Genomic DNA, 23,492 nt, shown 5'->3' with positions numbered 1-23,492 from the left:
TTCATTGAATTTTTAAACAAATATTTGTTGTCTGTTTAATGTGTTCTTTCTTTTGGGAAACAGGATACATAAAATAATATCTTCCATTTGTAACTGAAGTTTTGGTTAAAAAAAAAAAAGAAGGTAAAAGAGTTGTATTTATTGCAGAATTGCTAGAAACCTGAGTAGAAAGAAAGCAGACTCTACCTAATCTTAAAAGTAATTATTTCCAACAATCAGACATAATACAGAGTGCCAGAACCTCATTCAAACCACAAAAGAATAAATTTAGCTTAGGACTTAATAATAAACTCCAGTTGTATTATTAAAATGCAAAATGTGAAAACCATCTTGCAAAGTGACGAAATGGGCTTTGTTAACAATTGAGTTGTTCAATTTGCCTAAAAACTGAAAACCTTTAGAAACCTCAGAGCTGACTTCCTGACCTTTACTGTATTACAAATAGGCCTGATGTTCAAGATCCACATCCATTATATGCTTGAATGAGCTCAGTATTTATTGTTCTTTCATATCATTAAAGAGCTAAAAGGTTGGGGAAATGCATAATGTAAAGAAAGGTCAAGTGGTAATCATGGTGTGGAATGCTGTTACATGTGTAACTATAATAATTCTTTAGACTTTATGCTCCCCGGAGAGGAAGTTGTTCCAAATTGTTCACCTACAAAGGTTTATTTTGCGCTAAATATAGCTCAGCCCTCTAAATGGTGGAATTAGCCTGACCTTTCGCTCCTCCGAGTCGGCGATGGCCTTTTCCCGGCTCACTTTCTCCGTCTGAAGCCCGATCTTTGAGATCAGAGCTTCGGCATCCTGATTTCTCAGCTGCAACTCAGCTTCTTGAGAGGCAAGTCTGGCTTTCAGATCTCCCACCTAAAGGAAAAGTCATTATTCTGAAGTAAAATTGCGTCGGTAACAACAAATCCCCCATGTGACTTCCTGTGGAGAATGATTCCGGGATCCCGAGCAATTTGTTTCTTGCATCTGTTTCTACCCTGATTTAACTATCGGCTCAATTGCAAAAATGCAGTTGTATTTTTTTTTTCCACATGTGAACGAACAGAATATTTTCCAAGGGTTTTATGGGATAGAGAATCACTGTGTCAGTACCAGCACCAACTGGAAGTTTCTCGTCCTGCTCAATTTGTGCAGTCAGGGAAACACCAAGAGCACACACCCGCCCTTCTATGCCCTGCTCCCTTCCCATCCTGGGCAGCAGAGGCCATGGGAAGACATGCCTGGTGATGGGCAGGAAGAATCATACCTTTACTCTCCAATACCAGACTGCAGGAGGATGCAGGTAAATTGAAGGCATGAATACTCCTATTTGCAGATAAAGTGGTTGTGTACTGAAAAGCCCACTGCCAGGTCTTACCTCTTCCCATAAAACATAAAATGGCTCTCTTGATCTTTTTTCACCTCCTATCATATTTAATTCATGATCCTGCAGCTAATCCAACATTCAATTAATACCTACTAAGATGGCAAATTATATTTGTTCTGTGGGGATCACTACGTTGTGTCCCAAAGTACAGAGAGTGCTGTAAATGTGTGTCTCCCACTGTCCATCCCTGAGTAGCCTCCCTCAGAGCTTGGGGAACACAGTCTTCCTGAGGCATCAACAAATTCATCTGATAAAAAGAACGATTTTGCTCATTTTATAGTTGGGATTCTATTAGGTTCAGATGGTACCCCTAGAGTCCCAAGTTTGAAGATCACGTAAATAAAAGCAAAAGTGAGGTGCTAGAGAGAAAATATGACTTGGTTCTCAGATCAGAAAGCAGCTCTCTATGTATATATCTTGGGAATTAACTTTCCGTTCCATTTATTGTCTAAAAGAATAAATGTCACTGAAAAAAAACACCAAAGCCAAAGGCAATCAAAACCATTAGTTTGACTCAATTGTTAAAGACATGTCAGTGGTTTTACCTTGTGGAACCACACCCATTCCTATAGTCAAGTAATCATGCAATCCCCACTCAACCCACTTGATTTACACTGTATCTAGAAAGCATGATTACTACTGTGACTGTTACTTGCACTAAGACCAATTTTTTAGCCTCTCTATGAATCCAGGGTAATCTTTCACTGTGAGGTTTGCTTTTCTGTTCTTTTTAGTCATGTGAAACTAGTTATATATATATCAGGCCACAGTCAAGAGAATCAGCCATTAGGAAAATGCAAATAAAACCACCACATCACTATATGCCTATTAGAATGGTTAAAATATAAGTTACTGATCACACCAAATTCTGGCAAGGAAGCTGAGAAATTAGATCTCTCATTCATTGCTTGTTATAATGTATAGTGTCACAGCCATTGAGGAAAATATTTGCTTGTTTATTATAAACATGCAACTGTCATACAATTCAATAACTTCACTCTTGGTTGTTTGTCCAGGAAAATCATTTATATTCACATAGGAACCTGAACATGAACTATTTATTACAGCCTTTTTTTTTATTGAGACAGTCTCACTTTGTCACCCTTGGTAGAGTGCGGTAGCGTCATAGCTCACAGCAACCTCAAACTCTTGGGCTCAAGCAGTTTTCTTGCCTCAGCCTCTCAAATAGCTGGGACTACCAGCATCCACCACAATGCCTGGCTATTTTGTTTGTTTGGTTAGCAGGCCTGGGCTGGGTTCTAACCCACCAGCCCTGGTGCATGTGGCTGGTGCCCTAACCACTGAGCAACGGGAGCCCCCATGATAGCTTTTTATGTAACCCAAACCCAGAAATAACCTAGATGTTGTTCAGTGGTTGAATGGTTAAACAACCTATAATATATTCATACTGTAGAATACTACTCAAGAATTTTAAAAAGGACATAGTCTTGATACATCCAGTAACTTGGATGGATCTCAAGAGGATCATGCTGAGTAAAGACAGCTAATATCCAAAGGTTACATGTTGCTTGACTCCATTTATGTAACATTTTTGAGATGATAAAATTATAGAAATGGAAAGTAAGAGCAGTGGCGGCCAGCAACTAGGGATTCAGGATGGAATGAGGGGGTGTGGTTATAAAATGGCAACATGAGAATCCTCATGTTGATGGGATGGGTCTGGGTCTTGACTATGGCAGGGAGTAACCAGACCTACACATGTGATACCATTGCACAGCACCAGACACACACATACAAGTAAAACTGGAAATCTGAATAAGGTCTGTGGATTACACCAACGCCACCTTCCCGGCTTTGACATTGTACTATAGTTATGCAAGATGCTAGCAGTGGAGCTATGAGATGTGACACAGGGGCGGCAGCTGTGGCTCAGTGGGTAGGGCAGTGGACCCATATACAGAGGGTGGCGGGCTCAAACCCGGCCCCTGCCAAACTGCAACAACAACAAAAAATAGCCGGGCACTGTGGCAGGCGCCTGTAGTCCCAGCTACTCGGGAGGCTGAGGCAAGAGAATCACCTAAGTCCAAGAGCTGGAGGTTGCTGTGAGTTGTGATGCCACAGCACTCTACCAAGGTGACAAAGTGAGACTCTGTCTATTAAAAAAAGAAAAAAAAAGATGGGACATGGACCTCTCTGTGCTACATTTCACAACTTCCTCTGAATTGATAATCATTTCAAACTAAAAAGATAGCAGAAAAACAAAACCATCCAGGAGACTAGAAGGAAACTGTTATTTCCAGCTCTAATTCCAGTTTCTAAGGAAGCTATTGTTTCGGAGCTATTAAAGTGACTCAAGCCCTGACAGGAGGCTGTAGCTATGAAGAAAGGTCACTATGGCTATCTGTGAAGACCTAAGATGTCATCGAGGGAGGGGTTATTTGGCTATAAAAATGGTTACAGCTTTATTGTAAAGAATGACTATTACTAAGGTTTTCAAGTGGCTTCTCTACCCACAGAGGTACCCAAACCCTCTCTGTGCAGTTGCCAAGGCAGCCCGGCAGACAACACACACTCCAACATGAAGGTGTCATGGAGGTATCCTAATCTTACACTGTGAGGCTCTGCAGCTCTCCACATAGGAAATCATACTTTGCTTGCAAAATAAATTTATTTTTAAACCTATCAGGTAGCTATTAACTATCCCAGCCATTCTTCTGATATTAAAAGCATTTTATGCACAAATACCTAATGAAAAGGAATCACCTGTAATCCTTCAATCAAGACTTCATCTATCTGCACAGATTTTCTGCCTGCGGTTTTTACCCACGGGGGATAAAGAGACCCGAAGCATCCTGGACTTGCCAAATACAGTGAACTGGCTCTCCCTGTTCTCCTCTCCCCACCCCGGACTCATCAGTAACAACTGAGGTGATTATTAAGAGACCATGGACTCTCTCCTTTTTCCCCACGTCTGAGCTGCTGCTGTTGCCGGGTCTCACTCCACTAGCTTTTAGCTTTGTCATTTGGAAAGACAACTCTTTCAGAATCTGAGACCTAAAAGGATACTGGTTCCATCCTAGGATGCCAAAATTTCTCAGAACAGGCCTTATGTACCACAGAAGTCAGAGATAAGAGAGCAGAATCTGTTGTGTCTGTTCCTCTCAGCACCCCCATGTTGCCTTGCCTGGGGTCAGGCCAAGAAGATAAGGAACCTCCACAAACCACCTGAGACCCAGCAATTGGCCAATCTCTTTCTGGGCTTAGGAAAGCAGTCACGGTGTGTTTTCTGTGTCACCAAACTATAACTTTTAGCAGTCAGCATCTTTTTTTTTGAGACAGAGTTGCCCTTGGTGGAACACTGGTGTCACAGCTCACAGCCACCTCAATGGGCTCAAATGATTTTTTGCCTCAGCCTCCCAAGTAGCTGGGACTAGAGGCACCTGCCACAACACCCAACTATTGTTTTGTTGCAGCTGTCATTATTGTTTAGCAGGCCCCAGGAGGGTTGGAACCCACCAGCCCCAGTGTATGGGGCCGGCACTCTAACCACTGAGCTACAGGCATCGAGCCAGCAGTTAGCATTTTATATAAATGGGTTAAAGCAGGGCTTCAAAAGGAAATGTGTTTTTTCTCTTAAAGAGCATAGATTACGCTCAGCAACACTGAGGTGGGTCATACCTGAGAGGCTGTGGTCTTCAGCTTCTCGATGCCGTTCACCAAGTGCTCTTTCTTCTGAGATACTTCATATTGTTTCTTCTTCAACAGGTTCTTAAATAGTGATATTTGTTCTAGAAAACTCTTTGGGGTGGTATAATTGTGTCTTCTCTCATTCTGGTAATACCTGGCACTCATCTCGTTTACGGTGGTGTGCACGTGTGCCATGAAAAGGCTAATAGAATCTTTGTGCAGTGGCTGAAAACAGACATTGCAAAGCATATGAGATCCTCTCAAGTTAAAAAATACGATTAAAAAACAGGAGAAAAAAAGGCAACAAAACTAGACAGTATTTTTTTCCTACGAGCCACAACCAGGGACAGTAGAACCTAGCAACTTACTTTAAGATACACCCTCAGAATTAGAGTGATTATAATAAAACGTTTACCTTTTCTAACTCTCTTCTTGCCAAGCAGGGCAAAGGATTTCACATGCTCTACATACCAAAGCCAAAAGCCAACATATAATACAAATGCTGCTCTTCACAACTTGATTTTTATCTAACAAGTGTTTGAGAGAGAAAGTAGAGAAACTGAGTCACAATACGTAAGAAATGTTTTTTGGTGTTGCTTTCAAATTAAATTTAAACAAAGAGAAGCTACAATCCTACAAAGTCACCAAAAGATAAAAAGATGAAACTGAGAAATTCACAGTTTTATGAGAACCCACGAAATAAAAACTGGATACGTAAGGTATAAAAGTTACATATTCTGGTAAAAATAGCAAGATTATCTCTATTGTAATTTGAGGAAAAAAATCCACAAAAACAACCCTCCTTTCAAGATCTACTGGAGAAGCTTCCCTCCCCCACTATACATTCTTTCCATTTTGTCCTCTATGACTTCTGAAGTAGTTAACTTTTTAATTTGTGGAGTCACATCTCCCTCATTTTAATGATTATTTATTGCATTCTGTACAAGATGAACCAGGTTCAATTAATCAAGGGAAGCCTAAAAATCAATTAATATGAATTAAATGAGCTACACCAACTCTTAGGAAAGTCACACATAATTTACCAAAGTGTTGTCAATAATGCTCAGACACCTTTAGGAAAATTGTGCACAAGTGGCTGGTGATGCAGTTAAACGTTTCAAACCTGCATCATTAATATGACAACCAGAGGTGCTAGGAGCGATGGGCTAATTCTTGTTGGTGAAAACAACGGCTGCCATTGCTGTCTTTAGACACCTAGCGTTCCAACACGTGACACATTCCTGCGTGGAGTATGGGCAGACTGGACCATGCTACACATTAAAATCCATCTGCGTGGAGTATGGGCAGATTGGACCATGCTACACATTAAAATCCATCTCGCTAGGACCTGAAATCATGTGTGCTTAAAGCAAAAGCTGAACTATAACGCGATGCAAGTTCTAAATATTCTTTGTTTCTAGTAGATCCGAGACACAGGGATGTTATTGAATGGTGTGCTCAGAAAAATAAAATTTGTAAGGACACTTACATAAACGTCATAGAATTCATTGCCCTTCAGGGACATTTTTTGGTAAAAGAGCCTGACTTCAGTACAAACATGTGCAGAGATGTGCTCCTGTCCTGGCTGGGATTAATGGGAACTAAAAGTGCATGTGCTTTCTACAATACAAATAAATACTTCCTCGGTCAAGTGCAACCTCCTTACAGGGGGAATGAAAAAAAACAAAAAACAAAAAACCCCTTGGCCTCTGCCCAACCAAGACCCTGATGGAAGGCTCCTTGGAGGCGCTGAAAGCTCTCTTTAACAACAGTTTCATTTGTAAATCGGAGATGGAAGAAGTGGCTTCCGGTAGAGCTGGAAGTGGCCCGAGACAACTTGTCTCAATGGGGCAAAATAACTATTGTTATCGGGCTTAACAAAATGGCACAGCATGGGAGACTCGCGGAGCCAGGGAGCAGCTGGTTGTAATTCACACTGTTTTTCAGAAAACTCTAATCGTTCCAGAACAGACCTCTTTGATGACTGGTCTTCCCTGCATTCTCAATTTGTCACTTTCTCTTATGATAAGGTCAGTAGTGACAGCACTTCCTGACATTAACAGCTGTGGCTTTTAAAAGGGTCATTGTAGAACTACTAATTGCAGTAATTTCATTAGCATAAATTATTTATTCTGCCATTCATTTATCTCCAGTTTTCTTTGGAGGGGGGTTCAGAGGGAAGGAGGTGCTGCTGGTACAGTGTGGGGGATGCAGTGCTGTATTTCTTGCTCCGAGACACAGACGTGAAGGAAGAACATCTCCATATACCTAGATTTGGCCCCTTAAGGAAACCCAGTTGATAACCATTTTGTAGTCATTTAGCAGCCACTCATAGTGAAGGAAAAAATTTAAAAAGCAGAGTGCCAGTATCAAATGGTTACTGAGGTTTCCCCCCATTGGAAAGCAGTGCTGTCTCCAAGGCATAATCAGATGCAAAGATGAAATTGCTTTTCCTCACATTAAGAGAAAGCGTTTTTAACTTCAACTCTCTCGGTTATGTTCACAAGAACACAAACAAGTCTCTGCTATTTGGTGTGACAGTTCTTAGCCGTGGCAGGCTCTGCCACACCAAACGCTCCAGCCACCTGGCTCTTCCGGCCCAGGGCCCAGTAAGTCCCCCTGGTTAGAAATGCCAGACAGCAGAGTCAAGTGTAAACCAGCACCTGGAGGCCGGCTCTGAGGCAGACACCTTGTATTCAGGAGACTGTATGGTCTACAGTATTACCCTTGGACTTCTAACAGTGCTGTGTTCTAGGGAGAGAAGAAGGTTGGGCAAAAGAAAAATGTACAGATTGAAAAATCGATTTTTTTTTTAAGTTTAATGGAGAAATTTTGTCACATATCATGTCGTATACCTTGAAAGTTTTTCTCAGAAATTATTTCTGCATTGATTTTTAATTATGCCAAACTGCTGAGCTATATAATCTATTGTTTGTAATTTTTTAGAAGGTAGACTGGTAAAAGAGAATACATTAATTTGATATTTGTGGTTAGGTAAGTATGGCAGGTTAGTGCCTGGCGTGGACTCCTCACGATGCTGATTCACTCTGAGAAAGGGATTCTAGAGGCAAAGGACACAGGGTTTGAATCCTCGGATGGGATCAGATTTCCAGCTTTGAAAAACTGGGTAAGCTACTGAAGTCCCATGTACTTCCTCCTGTCCACAAAATCACTCCTCTTTATTTTGTTCCTTTTCCTCTTCTACCTCTTTCAAAACAGTCAAACATTTGTGAAATAGTCAAACAGACTCAAGAGCACGGGCCTCCGTGGAGAGGAGGGCAGGAGGAATGGACTTTCCTTGAGGTTGGTGATTAGAGGTGATGAGTGATCCAAATCCATAGCAGGTACTAGGCCAGCATCCCTAAGCCGAAAATCCAAAATCTACGATGTTCTTAAACCCGAAACTTTTGGAGTGCCAACATGATACTGCAAGTGGGAAATTCCACACCTGAGTTCATGTGATGGGTTGCAGTCAAAATGCTGTCAGACTTAGGCTTCATCCACAAAACTACTGAAAACATTTTAGAATATTACTTCAGGCTATGTATAGAAAGGTGTATCAGAAACAAATGATTTTTCTGTTTAGACTCAGAACCCCTCTCTGAGACATCTCATTATATAAATGTAAATATTCCAAAATCCAAAAGATTGTGAAATCTGAAACACCTCTGATCCCAAGCTCGGATAAGGGATACTCAACCTGTGTTAGTATCTGCTAAGATTGCCACCACTGCATCACGCAGCAACAAGTGTTCAAAATGCAGCACCACACTCCGTTTTCTAAACCGCACGCTAGTTTGTTACTCTTTCTGTGATGAACTTTCTTGTTTGGTTGCTTATGCTTTTGGGTTTTTGTCTTTAATTCTGGAGCTTGACTACCAGTCAAAGACAAGACCGTGTCCGGCCTAAGCCAACAATCTTCCAGGTGTGCAGTCACAGAAAAAGTAGCTTGAATGGTTCTCTGACAGAACATTAGAACCAAGAAGCTGAGGAGTGAGGGGCAGAGGCAGCAAAATGAAGCCCAGTGACCCATTTTCTAGTGAGAAGAGAAGGCAGGACATGGTCCAGCTGGTTCTGGTGAGCCCAGGACCTAGAGAAAGCCACAAAACCACGAACCTGAGAGCAGTGACATTTTATGTGAGGCCATTACATTTTTGGCTTAATGCCAAAATGTCCAGATTCTGGGTGGGTGTAAAAACTAGACCTTCCTCAGAGGTCAAGGGCAGAAGAATGGGGGAGGATATAACAACTACTAGGGTCCTTCCTCAGCCATTTGAAGAAACGTTTAAGTCATTGAACATTTAGGCAGATCTGAGATACATTTGGTTGCATTTGTTTTTGGCATCAGGATTCCTTAGAAAGAGGATATTTTCCCCAAATTCACAGAATTTCTACTGTACAAGGTTACATTTTTATTCTATTCAGTAGTCCTAGTTTATATTTCAAAGAAAGAACTGTGCTTAAAATCATTCATATAATAGAAATTGCTAATGGAGCTAGTAAAAGACAAAATGTTTACTGCCCTTTGTGTTTGATACAACATTTGAAAAATGAGCCTACAGACCACTGGAGAAACTAGTCTTTAAAGATAGTAGGGAACAACTTTCTTATCTGAGTGGACATTTCTCCTGATCGTTTTCAGAAAATGGTGGTAAAATATGTCATTCATAGGCTTTCAAACTCCACAATGAGTTCTAGATTTAAAAGGGGGTAGTGTAAAGAATAAATGCATTTCACTGAAAAATCTAATGGTGCTGAGATCCTGTGATTACTTTTAAGCAGTATCACACCAAAAGGATAGAGGAATTTTAACTGGCCCATTGGACAACATGCATGAAAAAGATGGTCTTCTTCACTTGGCTCCAATCTTTAATCTTCATCATCCAATGCAAATCTCATCAGACAGCTCATTGTTTCTTTTTCATTTAGTAATTTCCTCCTTTTATCTGGTCCTGCTTTCAAATACATATAATTTGATTTTCCTTGAAAAATAAAAATACTGTTTATCTTTTACCATTCCAGTCTCTTTTGCTTTTTGCCTTAAAAGTTCCTAACTGGAACCCAGGCACAAATCAGTAAGATCCTCACCCAAAGGTTGCTCCAACATACTTCCCACAGTATCGCCAACCTCATTCCCAAGGATACCCGAATTTTTCCTTCTTTTCACTTCTTACACCTCCTCCTCCCATGACCACTTTCAAATCTCCTTGGTGTGTTGACACCAAGTCCTCAGATACAGACCAGGTAATACTTAAGTGTCAAACTGTTTTGGTCATTTTTGGTCGGTTATCATTTACCTCAATAATCAGGTAACAGAAAAATACCACAAACATTTATTTAGATGCAGTTAACCCACACCCCTGGGTGCTGAGTGTGCACTGGTGGCAAATTACACATCAACACACACAAAAGTGCTTGCCTTGAATGAATCCTTTCTCTGTGGCCAAAGGGGGTTACCTTGTATGAGTACCTTACACTCCGCAAATGAGGTCAATAATTAAGAAGTGTCTAAATTACGCTGATAACTTTCAGTCTGAATAGTGGAAATTCAGACTAAGAAGGTGATCAAATTAGTGCTCATTCAAAAAATTTTAAAGCTGCTTTTGACCTCTGCAGAAAAGAGACCGCACGTTTCTAGAAGAACACGGACACACTGCATTCTGAATTATAATTATTGCTCCTGAGCAACAAATTAGGAAGGTGGGAAAAGTTAAATAACCACCTTGCACTGCAATGAAATCATCTGGCTAATTTGTTTTGAGGCATATTTCAGCTGAATGGAAATGGTAGAGTGCTTTTAAAATTCCTCTTTGGCGCTCGGCATCCGATAGGAGGCGTCGTGACACCATCTGATGGAGCTTAGCACCTGACATGAGCCCTCTGGACTTACAGTGATGCAAGTCCTGCCTCTACCAGCAGATGTCAATGGTCACTGGCAGATCAAAACTCCTCCAGTGAAACTGTTTCTAAAGCACGACCTACCTTGACAAGAGAACGCCTAAAGAGTGGCAAAGGGAAAGAACTTAGAAAATACTGTGCCAAATGCTAACTTAAGCCATGCTACAGGTCGTCTTTCCTACTACTCAAGAAAGTAACATTCAGAAACTAAGTGTTTTCATTAAAGTCCTTTTCTCTTTCTTACCAAACCAGGAACTATTAAAAGATAGAAATATGCCCTATGGAATTCCAGGAATGTAATGAAATGTGTGTTACTACCTATGACCATCATTTGTCATATTGGATGGATTTTAAAGTGTAAAATATTTTTGGCAGATGCTGGAAGAGATAATTGCTCATTTTCATTTATTTGTGGAAATATTTTAAGTGTGAATGTGGAGAAGAGGAGAGGAAGCAGGTGAAGGTTCCAAAGCCTTTACCCTACCTGTATCTTCCAAGTCACAGACTTGAGAGTTCTTCCCTGGAAATCCAGTACTAAATAACTGGATTAACAGTTAGGCTAGGAAGAGACTAAAGGAAAGGAGATTTCCCCACTAAAACATTCTGTATTCTGTGAATGCTGGACTGTGTGCTTCTCATAGAGCTGCTTTAAGTAGAAGCAAAGGAAATATTATGAACAGTCACACTAGCTGCAAATACAAAATTAATTAAATATGCAAATATATCCAGATCTCTAATCATCTAGCCACCAAAAGGTATAATAGTCAGCAAAATATAAAAAGATTACTTTGGAAAGGTGGCAATTATGCTTCTCGGAGTAAAGGAGGCTGTAGTACAGCCTACACTCATGAACCCTATCCTGGTTCATGATACATCTTTCCTCATCTGTCCCCGATTCTGTTTTTGACTCTGAGAATCACTTTCCGTGTTTGACCCAGTCTATGCACCTTTCACCTTATCAGGCAGTGAAATGAGAAGACAAAGTTCTCTGGGGAATGTTCACAATCACCGCCTTTCCAAACTAACCAGAAAGTCACTACATACAAATAGGACTTCCTATCTAGAAATCTAAAGGATAACTCCATATTTAAATCCTTTCACCCGTTGAATCTGAATGGTTGATGAGTTTTTTTCCTTTTTTTATTTAATTTTTGGTTTCATACAACCGCTTTAAAATATAATAGGAGGTACAAATTCATCACGAAAAATGACAAACATAACTCATACAACATAAATCCATAAAAATGAATAAGCAGATAGGTTATTTGACTTAGTGGTCGTAGAATTTATGGAGGCTGATTTTTCACTTGTCAATAACATAATGAGAATAACCACAATTAATTGCTTTACTTTTTTCAAGAGGCAAGCCCTGCATGGTTACGGGTGACTACCGTTTTCATTTCGGATTTTAGTTGTGAGCGTGAAGGATTTATACTTAGGAAGCCCCGTTATGTTGCAAGGAAGTAACGTTCCTGGCCTTCTGGTGAGTCAGTGCATGAGAAAAATGTTCGACGGTTATGTGTGTGCGAGTGTACACCCGGCTCCACTTGGTGGGGAGAGAGGTAAGCCAGCCTCATCCATGGAAGGTAAACTGACAGGTGGTTTTATTAGCTTACATAAGGCCAACTTTCCCATAGGAGGTATATTTTGCCAAGTACTTATCTGTTGAGGAGTGTGTGTTGGACAGAGCGAGAGCCCGAGACTCAGGCTGACACGGCATACCTCAATTCCCTCGGTTTCCTCAATGAACCTCCTGCTGACTGAGACCAGAGCCTCCCGTGGCCATGCATGAAACCAGTCAATAGCCGTGCAGTTAACGATGGCTGGGAACTTCCGAGCTCTGACTCGCAGCGTGTGACCAACGGGAGAGAAACACAGAACGATCTGTGGAGACATGGGGGGCAGGGCAGAAACAGGAGGGTGACGAGTGAGCGGAGAATTACATTGCAATCTCAGACAATGGAAGAAAGGAGTGCGGCCAACCGTGACATGAAGCGACCCTCCAGCCCTGGAGAGTGGACCGCAACGTTAACCTCCTTGCTAATCAAAGGATCAACCTGTCCAGGGAGGCTGCTCCATTGGACACACGGAAAACGGCTGTGTGCTCCCCTGAAAATGTGTCCCTCTTCTTTTAAAAGTTTTTTGATGATTGATATTAATAGTGGGAGATTTTACTCATTTCAATTGCATAAGTAACATCGTAACAATAAAAAACAAAAATCAAAAGAAATCACCATGGTGCAGTAATATGATACCCAGACTCCCATCCTCAGTTTCCTTTCATTCTCTAATTCATAGGCTCTATAAAACTGTGTAATAATATACTTTTAAAGATGTTCCAGCATGTTGAATGTTTACTATTTATATCTCCTTTTAAAATGTGGGCTTGAGTTCTCACTTCAGATTTGTCAAGGAATACAAAAATTCAGTTTAAACATTCTCCTGCTGCAAACATGGTAAGGCTCTGCTATAAATCTGAAGGGTTTTGTAGCTATTTAATGATTTAAAAGGTGAAAAATCTGAATATACTTCCATGCTTTCTTTAGGGACACAGGGATCCTGTCAGGAGTGCCTGAGTTTGGCTGGGACGTGTGTCACAGAAACTCAGTGAGGAACTCCTGAAGCCAGGTGGCCTGGATCTTATCCCACTGCTGTCAGGGACCCTCAGGGAGGGTCCGTACTGTGCTTCCTTGAGCGTCGCAGGAGATAGCTGTATAAAGTGCTAGAACTGAGGAGGAGTTCAGGGAGCCTCCCTTCTCCCTCTGCTTTCCTTCCCAAACCTGGGTGGATCTGAGGACACTGGGAGAGAAATGTCAGCTGGGGTAAGCTCTGAGAGGGAGAAACGTGGTTTCTTCTCCTCCAGCAATAGCTCAGACTTGAGAATATAAAACAAACTTTTTGCAGCTCTTCCTCGGTCCCTAACACTCCAAAATCAGGCAACCAGTGAAATCACTTCAAAGGATAGGATTTTTTTTTTAACCTAGAGCATTTTTTAAATCCACATCATAAAAATATTCCAGCATACACCAACCCCTGTAATATCTCATTTGACAGGGATGTTTACACTTATTTTATAGACAATGTATATTCAATAACTCAAGCTATATAAATACTAAGATCGCAGATGTTTGCTTTTATCGCGACTAAAACACGAGCAATCTATCCTGTTAACAAATTAAGTGGAAGTACAGTATTGTTAGCTACAAGCACAGCTTGGAACGGCAAGTCTCTAGAACTTTTCTATCCTAAAGTTGCTGGAATTTTTCTGTCTTGGATCACTGAAACTCTTCACCTCTTAAACAGCAGCTCTGGCTTCCCTCTTCCTTCCAGCCTCCGGCAGTCACCATTCTATTTTGTTTCTACTGACCACTCTGGATATCTCAGAGTAGTGGAGCCAGGCGGAAATGTCCCTTCTCTGACTGGCTTCCTTCACTAGCTTGATGTCCTCTAATGTTTATTCTTGCTGTGGCATATGACAGGACTTCCTTCTTTTTATGGTTGACTGATAGTCTATGCTGTATACACAGAGGGTGCCAATAAATGTGTACAGATTTTAAGAAAGGAAAAAAACTATATTAAATTTGTAAAATTCAGGGGGTGGAGCCTGTGGCTCAAAAAGGAGGGCACTGGCCCCAGATGCCGGAGGTGGCAGGTTCAAACCCAGCCCCGGCCAAAAACTGCAAAAAAAAGAAAAGAAAAAAAAGAAAAGAAATTTGTAAAATTCAAGTCATATCTGACTTCTGAAATTACAAGAGGTGCTCAAACGTGCCTTGTACTCATCTTTGGTTACCATGATATGTTGAGCATTATAATTTTAATGCAGTTTATGCCTTTCTTAAAATGTGTTAACTTGTTTCTGGCAATTTCTTTATACAACACTTGCTTTATCCATTTGTTTGTTTATGAAAATTTAGGCTGCTTCCATGCCGTGGCTGTTGTAAATAATGCTGCAATGAACACGAGAAAACTGTTATCTCTTCAAGATCCTAATTTCAGTTCCTCTGGATATATACCCAGAAGCGGGATTGCTGGATCTTATAATAATTCTATTTTTATGTTTTTGAGAAACTACCATACTGTTTTCCATAACAGCTCCAGCATTTTATAATACATTTTCACCAACAGTGTGTAACAGTTCCAATTTTTCCACATTCTTATCAACCCTCTTTTTTTTTTTCATAATGACTATCTTCACAAATGTGGGGTTTTGATTTGTATTTCCCTGATTACTGGTATTCCGTATTTTTTCATACACCTGCTGGGCATTTGCATGTTTTTAGAGAAATGTCCCCTCAAGTCTTTTGCCCATTTTTAAATCAGGTTTTTTCTCTCCTTTCAAATTATTGAAGTTCATTATATTTTCAATATATTAATCCCTCATCAAATATGTGGTTTGCAAATACTTCCTCCCACTGTGCAGGCTGCCTTGGGGCTCTGTGGACTGTTTCCTTCACAGTGCAGAAGCTTTTCAGTTTGGTGCAATTACCACGTGTCTGATTTTGCTTTTGTTCCCTGTGCTTTTGGTGTCATAACGAAGAAATCATTGTCACAACCAACGTTATGAAGATTTCCTCCTGTGTTTTCTTCCAGGAGTATTAGAGTTTTCTGTCTTACATTGAAGCCTTTCATCTGTTTTAAGTTGTTCCTTGCATAGGCTGTAAGATAAGGTCCAATTTCACTTTTTTGCATGGGTAAAATGTTTTTTAAGGATGCGTAAGCTGACCGATCATTTTTTCGTTATACTCAATAGTCTAGCAGTCTAGTTACAGACTAAATAATTACTAATACTGTATGTGTTAGCAAGCCTCAGCTATAAGGCCTAATTTTTCACTCTCATCTCAGTTCTTCGATTTCTCTTGTCAACCTTCTTTTTTCCCCATCCTTCAAGATTTCTTTCCTTCTAAGAATTTGGTTTTCCACACCCAACTGGCCTCACTTGTACCAGTTGTAGAAACTTCATTTACACGTAATTGTAGCAAGGGCAGAGAAAACACAGCATCCTTTATTTGCGATCCCAAATATTTCTATCACTTCTACATTTAATTTATTTCTACACTTATAATTGGCAGAATATCAGGCCTTATGGAAGTGTTAGAAAATACTGTAGCTGAAGCAAGTTTGCTTCGGGAAAACGAATGCTTTCCTCGAGTTACTTTAATCGCATGTTTTTATTATGCATTGAAAAATGATAAATCATTGTCACTTAAAGAGTGACTTTTCTGTTGCCATTAAAGATATTTCCCCCTACGTTATTTATTATTGTTTATGTAAAGAGCCTCACAATGTGATTTAAAATTTCACATGGAGAGGGGCAGCAGGAAGACCAGTGTTTCTCAAAGGACGGTCTGGGAGCTGTTAAGAAATGGAATTCCTGGACCCACTTCAGACATCCACAGTCAGAAGCTCTGACGATAGAACTCAGCACTCTGCCCTTATAACAAGCCCTTCTGAGTGATTCTGCCACCCACAGTGATAGCCTGATAATGTTAAATTTCCTGTAGGTAAAAGAAAAATTTACGTTTTTGATAGTTTTGCAGTTGGTGAAATACCAACTCTACAAACAGGAGTGAAGGGGGAACATTTAGGTAATTTTAAATAAATTAATCATAAATAATCTAAATTTTACATTAGACTTTACGAGCTAAATTTTAGGAATGCACTTGACCATCAGTAGTTCCTCAGAAGGGAAAGGACAGTATCACATAGCCCAGAGGAGTGCGGCTATTGACCCTATTCCCTGCTCAATAATGTCCAGATGTGCTGGAATCAAGCACATGGCAGCAGGCTTGTGTGTGATTTGTCCAGAAACCCATGCTAACGTCTGGAAACCTTTGGTTATTATTTCCTTTTCTAAAAGAGTTTCCACAGCTTTACAAAAAACCTAAAGTAAATATCAGTTGCCAAAAGGAACATTATCGTGGGGGGAAAATTATACCAAAAAATTTTCCTATCATATTACCCTTAATTTCATGAGAGATTAACACAGCAAATGATTGATAAAAAGCAAAAAAAAAAAAAAAAAAAAAAGGATGGGAAAAAGGGTGTTACATTGTCTATCATTTACTGTTCATATGAGGTACATGTGAATGCTCATTTCAGTTTACACCTCAGGTGTGTTGGTTAATATCTAAAGTACACCCCCAGGGGCACATAGGCTGGTTAAATGGCATTCCACAGGCTCCAGTGGAAACCCACGCTGCAGAACCAGCCTCTAGAAGCTCTCAAGCTAACTTCCCTCAACAATATGCAAGGTTGCTTAGGCAGCATCATGGTGGCAGGCATTTCTTTTTTTAAGATGGAGTCTCACTCACTCACCCTCGTTAGAGTGCCTTGGCATCATGGCTTACAGCAACCTCGAACTCTTGGGCTCAAGAAATCCTCTTGTCTCAGCCACCCAAGTAGGTAAGACTACAGGTACCCACCACCACACCCAGCTAGTTTTTGTTTTTCTATTTGTAGAGATGGGGTCTTGCTTTGCTCAGGTTGGTCTCTAACTCCTAAGCTCAGGAAATCCACCTGCTTCGGCCTCCCAAAGTGCCAGGATCATAGGTATGAGTCACCATGCCTGGCCTGACATGATTTTTCATTGATAAAATGAAGGCAAACCAGATATTTTGGGGAAAAAAAATATATATATATATATACACACACGCGCGCACACACACACACACACACACCCCTATACCTCCACTGCAGTATAGACAAAGTTTTAAAATCCAGGTATCCTAGTAATTATACTCGTGGCAGTGGCTCTTTAGACTTTGGACCTTGACCAGTCTTGTAGTATAATGGCTTATGGAAAGAGTCTGTCTTTTGATGTGATAGCAGTGAGGTTAGTGGACTCCTACCAGGGAAATATTGCCACATCTTTCTTTCTTTCTTTCTTTTCTTTTCTTTTTTTTAGAGACAGAGTCTTACTCTGTCGCCCTCAGTAGAGTGATGTTGCATCACAGCTCACAGCAACTTCTAGCTCTTGGGCTTAGGTGATTCTCTTGACTCAGCCTCCCAAGTAGCTGGGACTACAGGCCCCTGCCACAACACCCAGCTATTTTTTGAGCCCTTGGTATACGGGGCCGGTGCCCTACCCACTGAGCCACAGGCACTGCCCTTTGCCACATCTTGCAAGTAAGAGTTAGTCAGGTTGCCAAAAGGACAGAGCTGGGATTGCAACAGGCTTTCAGAGCAGGTTGTTAGGCTTGCGTGTGTGTGCACCTCTTTGTTAATCAACAAACTCTGTGTAGTAGGCCTCAGTCAGAGACTTGCTTTCCCCGCTGCATACCTTGAGTTGGGGAAGTTGAAGGAAAGAAACTTTTCCTTACCTGAACAGGTGCACCTACCTTGAAATGCCTAAATTCACTAAGCTATCGTCTAACGTCCCAAAGGAAAGACAATTGCTCAATTTCCTGACCAAACTGTTAAGTTAGTTTCAAACAGTGGGGATGGAAAGTAAAATCAGTGAATAAAATAAAGTTAAAAATGCCTCCGGCAGCTGTGCTTTTTTCTAAAAGAAAATTCTCACAAGTAAAAAGCACACCCTGAAATCACCATCTACGCACTTCCTGCAGCCCTAACATTTGGGTGTCAGGAACTTGCTTTTGGAATCCATACCATAGAATTTTCTATTCTTTTCTTTTCTTTTTTTTGCCCTACACAGGTGTTATGACTCATTTCCAAGAACCCGCTTTTCACTGTGTTTCATATCTTTCAATTTCGTTTAGATAAGATCCCGTCGTTAAGTACATATCTATTTGTGTATCACTAACGGGACTCAGGCCACTTCATCTTGTAATGAAAATGTGAATTGCTATAGTCACTTTTTATGCTTTTTCCAGTTGATATAGTTTATTCTTAGATAGTGGTAACTCTCACATATACTTACTTTAAAAGCTTCTATCCATAACTTATGCTTGCCTTTATTCTCAAAAGCCACGGTATTTTTCAAGAATAACAGGGCTGAATCGTACTGAGAGAACCCTCATAGGAATAGAAGTTTAGTGAAGAAAATATTCCCAGTTTGACTCTCTTTGTCTCACTTAATCATCATCCTCATATATTCCTGTATTCCTCCCATCAAATAACCTTTCAATTTCAATTCATTTTGAAAGATCCAACAGCATCGTCAACGTACACACATTACACACATTTTTGTACTTATTTCATTTTTAGATGGCACACAATGGAATTATTCCCATGACCTTTGACTTGGAAACATTGGACATTACAGATTTTTATTAAAGGTCGTATTTGACATCAGGGACTTTGATTTCTTTCATTCTTTTTTTTAAACAGCAAAGCTCTTCTAGTCACAAAGAAAATTGTATGCAGAACCCTAGTAGATAGCAAAGAGTAAGGCGATTCCAAGGGCAAGCCCTTCCCTTAGCCTGAGATGTTCACATTCTGCCTCCAGGCCAGGCTTCATCCCTTTAAGTACATAAAACAGTACTTTGGCTTTTTTCCCCCAAAGAAAACCAGATGCCTATTTTGCTGCTGGATAGGTCTGTATCTGAGCCATGTCAGGCCAAGTTTCTAGCTCCGGACCAGTGCTGTTCTGCTAGCAGAGTGGACGGCATTTCTGCTAACACTATGTGGTGACCCTATCTGTGCGGTCAAGGGCAAGCCTGGTACTCTGGGGCAAGGCCCAGAGCTGAATGCTAACAAAAGGAGATAGACACGAACATGCTTATCAAAATGCAAAGTTGAATTCAGCATAAAGTGTTATCTGGAATTAAATCTTTGATTTCTGGTGTTTTCTTTAAAAAAATAAACAATATAAAGGAGAAGATTTCTGCTCATTCTTTGGGACACTTCCTGATCATTATTTCCTTGAGCAATCTTTATTGTCTTCTGCTACCTTATATAACCTACATCTCGCACATACAGTTGTCATTCTGTGTGTGTACTTATTACGTGGACGTTTGTCTTTCTAATAATGAGGCAGCTCGAGGTGAGCAGGAGCTGGGTTGGGTCTTGCTCCCTATCATGTCCCCAGGACCCAGCACATCACAGGCCCTAAGTAAATACCTACTGAATGCTGAATGACTGAAATGAATGAGTAAACAGCAGTTTGAAAACATTTTTTCTGAGCAAAAGAAAATATTTATATTTGTGTTCTAGTTTTGGTTTTGAAGTTTTGTTGGTTCATCTCATCTCAAAGGTGGTAAACCTCCGAGACAGAGTACAAGCTGCACTTTTGTCCCTCTCTGACATCCTTTTCCTTCCACTTCTGTCGAATCATGCCAGGAAATGGGAAGGCAGAGCATAGAGCATGGTATTCAGTGGGGTGGTCCAAAAAATAAGAAGTAACTGATGTCACTGGCAGCAAAGAGAGTCACAGAGCCCTGAAACCAGCACTGGTGAGGGAGCCATTCGAGTGTGTCTGCTCCCCCTCAGGGCAGGTGTCAGTACGAGGGACAGGAGGGATAAAGACTGTCCCCTACCAAGGAGAAGTCATCAAATGCTCTGCTCAACCAGAGGCAGATTTGGAGAGACATGACTTCTAATCTCACAAAGGCAAAATTCTGGGATATCTCATTTTCTGCTGGACAGCTGTGTGTTTTAGCTTTTATACAACACGAAAAAGGTACCATGAACATTCCTTGTGTTACTACTAGGTCTTCTGACTTATGCTGTGTGTGACTATGTTGATCAGCTGCTTGGTTAGAAGTGTTGCTCAGCATTTCTGTTGAGACTCTCAGATTCCCTGGACCTGGTACAGTGCAAGCCAAGACTGAATCACCCACCCCGTCTGTCCCCAAGGTCCAGAGATGAATTGTTCTCTTTTCCATCCAAGAAGAAAAAAGAGGAAAGAATCCTAAATGGGGACTGAGAAAAAAAGGCTATGAAACCAAGGAAAACTTTAAAATGCATCCTGCAGATTAAAAGGAAAATAACAATATGGGTGGCAGCTGTGGCTCAAAAGGGTAAGGCGTCCGCCCTATATGCTGGAGGTCGTGGGTTCAAACCCAGCCCCAGCCAAAAAAAAAAAGGGGGGAAAATAATTCCTCTCAAGTTTATTTGCTGTAGCAATCTGCAGCAAAGAATAAAAGCTTTCATAGCACTCTCAAATGTCATAACTTATGCTCGCCTTTCTTCTCAAAAGCCATAGTATTTTTCAAGAATAACAGGGCCTGAATCTTACTGAGGGAGCCCTCATAGGAATAGAAGTTCAGTGAAGAAAATATTCCCAGTTTGACTCTCTTAGTCTCACTTAATCCTTAGTGAGACCACAGGCCAAGATGAAAGAAGAAGAGAAGGGGGGTTAAATAAGAACAGGTATGATAGGCTCGGCACCCATTGCTTAGTGGTTAGGGCGCCAGCCACATACACTGGGCTAGCTGGTTCAAATCTAGCCCAGGCCTGCTAATCAATAACAACTACAACAACAAAAAAAATAGCCAGGATTGTGGTGGGCGCCTATAGTCCCAGCTACTTAGGAGGCTGAGGCAAGAGAATCACTTAAGCCCAAGAGTTTGAGGTTTCTGTGAGCTGTGATGCTACAGCACTCTACCAAGGGGGACATGGTGAGACTTGGCCCGACAAACTGCAACATTTCTTCCTAACAATAATATTCAAAACTTAAAGCTATCCCAAACCAACATTTCCTCCAATTCGTAATGAGGGAAGCTAATGGCATTCCAATTAAAATAAAAAATGAGATAAAGATGGCCACCGTAGTCCCTTAAAGGTTTTAATGTTGTTCAGAAAGGATGGCTACCAAAAGATAAAATACAGACAAGTGGTGATTATTAGAAAGGAGGAATAAGAATTCAAATTGATCTACTGTCTACTCAGAAGACTTTAAAAAACAAATTGTAAAAGCGACTGGAATTAATGAGTGTTCAATGAATTGGCTGGTTAAACAAACACGTAAACACCCATCCATCCACTTCTCTTTCCCTCCTTTAATAGCTTTCTTATTTGTCCACAATGATCAGTTAGAAATTTAGCAGGAGTGAAAAATACTATAAGATATTGAGAAAATAACTTAACGAGAAATGTGTAAAATAAATATGAAGATAATTAGTGGCTTTATCTAAGGCCAGTTAAAGACATTTTGACTAAAGGAAGAGAGATGCCACCTTCCTAGAGGAGGTCGATTATGATGAAGATGCTAATCTTTCCCACATTTATTAACATTTCAGGTGATTTTAATAACCTGAAACCCACATTTCAGGTGATTTTAATAATTTCCAACAGGATTAGCAGAATTGAGCAAAGTGATTTTAAAGTTCAGATGGAATAAAAATGGGTAAAAACATCAAAGGATATTTGGAAAAAGAGAATACTGAGTCAGAATTCACATTCTCAGGAAATAAACTTTAAGTTATAATAAAGAAAACAGTGTAGGTGAATGAATGGAAATATTCAATATAACAAATATTTCCATTATCCCCAAATTAGTCTATACGTTTTTGCTGGATTTAAAAAAAATGTCAAATTGCTTTTATAATTAATCTGGAATACTAAAGATGCAAATCGTTAAACAGATGTAGAAAAGGAAAGGGATCTTGCTCTACTAGATTCCAGAATATGCTATAAAGCTACAATAAACAAAGCAGGGTGGCATTTATGCAGCAATAAATGAACAGATTAATGGGACACAACAGAGAGAGCCCCCAAACAGAACTCCACATATTTAGGCATTTAATACATGAAATAGTAGCATTTCAAATCAGTGGTGAAAGAGAGATTATATAATAAATTGTGTGGAGACTATTAAGGAGTGGAAAAGCAGAAAACCTCCCTTATGCTCTAAACAAAAGTCCAGGGCTAACCATTAAGAGTATTATAAATTAAAGAAAATTCAGAATAACATTTTTATAATGATGTAGTATTAAAATGTTTCCTAAAAACACTTAAACACACAAAAATCAAAAAGGAAAAATCTGGCATTTTTAAATACATATGAATGTAAAATAGTCATCATATATTTGGCAGAATTATGATCAACTTTGAGAAAAATGGCAACATGTAGAACAGACAAGGATATTAAGAACATGTGAATATTATTCATTGTATAAGAAACTCTCATTTCAACATACCAATAGGGAATTTGGCAAAGGGTATACGTGGATGAAAGCTATTTTTATATAAATGACTATTTAGAATGAAGTACATTTGAATTAAATAGTTCATTCTCTATACCGAATTCTTGAATCACTTGATTTTACTTTCTGTGAAAGCATTCGAATCAAAAAGGCAAAAAGCAAGGTAATTAAAGAAAACGATGTGAGATGTGATCCCCCAAAGTTTTAGTTCTGAACACATACTTTCAGTGTGTCTATACACACACAGAAAGCTAAGAGGAAAAACACCAGTGTTACCTCTAGACCAGTGGTTCTCAACCTGTGGGTCGCGACCCCTTTGTAACAATGAAAATACATCCTGCATATTAGATATTTACATTATGATTCATAACAGTAGCAGAATTACAGTTATGAAGTAGCAATAAAAATAATTTTATGGTTGGGGGTCACCACAACATGAGGAACTATATTAAAGGGTTGAGGCATTAGGAAGGTTGAGAACCACTGCTCTAGACAATATAATTAAGGATAGTTAAATTTTT

At 40.0% G+C, this 23,492-nt stretch overlaps 1 protein-coding gene across 1 annotated transcript in view; it reads right to left on the bottom strand.

Annotated features, from left to right (window-relative positions):
• DNAH11 (dynein axonemal heavy chain 11) overlaps positions 1-23,492 on the bottom strand; it is a 357,421-nt gene that overhangs the window by 123,137 nt on the left and 210,792 nt on the right. Inside the window, exons 55-57 of the mRNA XM_012804394.2 lie at positions 12,647-12,808; positions 5,018-5,251; positions 721-867 (exon numbers count right to left, since the gene is read on the bottom strand). Coding sequence (XP_012659848.1) covers positions 721-867; positions 5,018-5,251; positions 12,647-12,808 — 543 coding nt within the window. The remainder of the gene's footprint in view (positions 1-720; positions 868-5,017; positions 5,252-12,646; positions 12,809-23,492) is intronic.

The sequence above is a fragment of the Otolemur garnettii genome, unplaced genomic scaffold (genome assembly GCF_000181295.1).
Source record: "Otolemur garnettii isolate 467f Iridium unplaced genomic scaffold, OtoGar3 scaffold00028, whole genome shotgun sequence".
Classification (NCBI taxonomy): Eukaryota; Metazoa; Chordata; class Mammalia; order Primates; family Galagidae; genus Otolemur; species Otolemur garnettii.
This window is presented reverse-complemented; position numbering and strand designations above follow the sequence as displayed.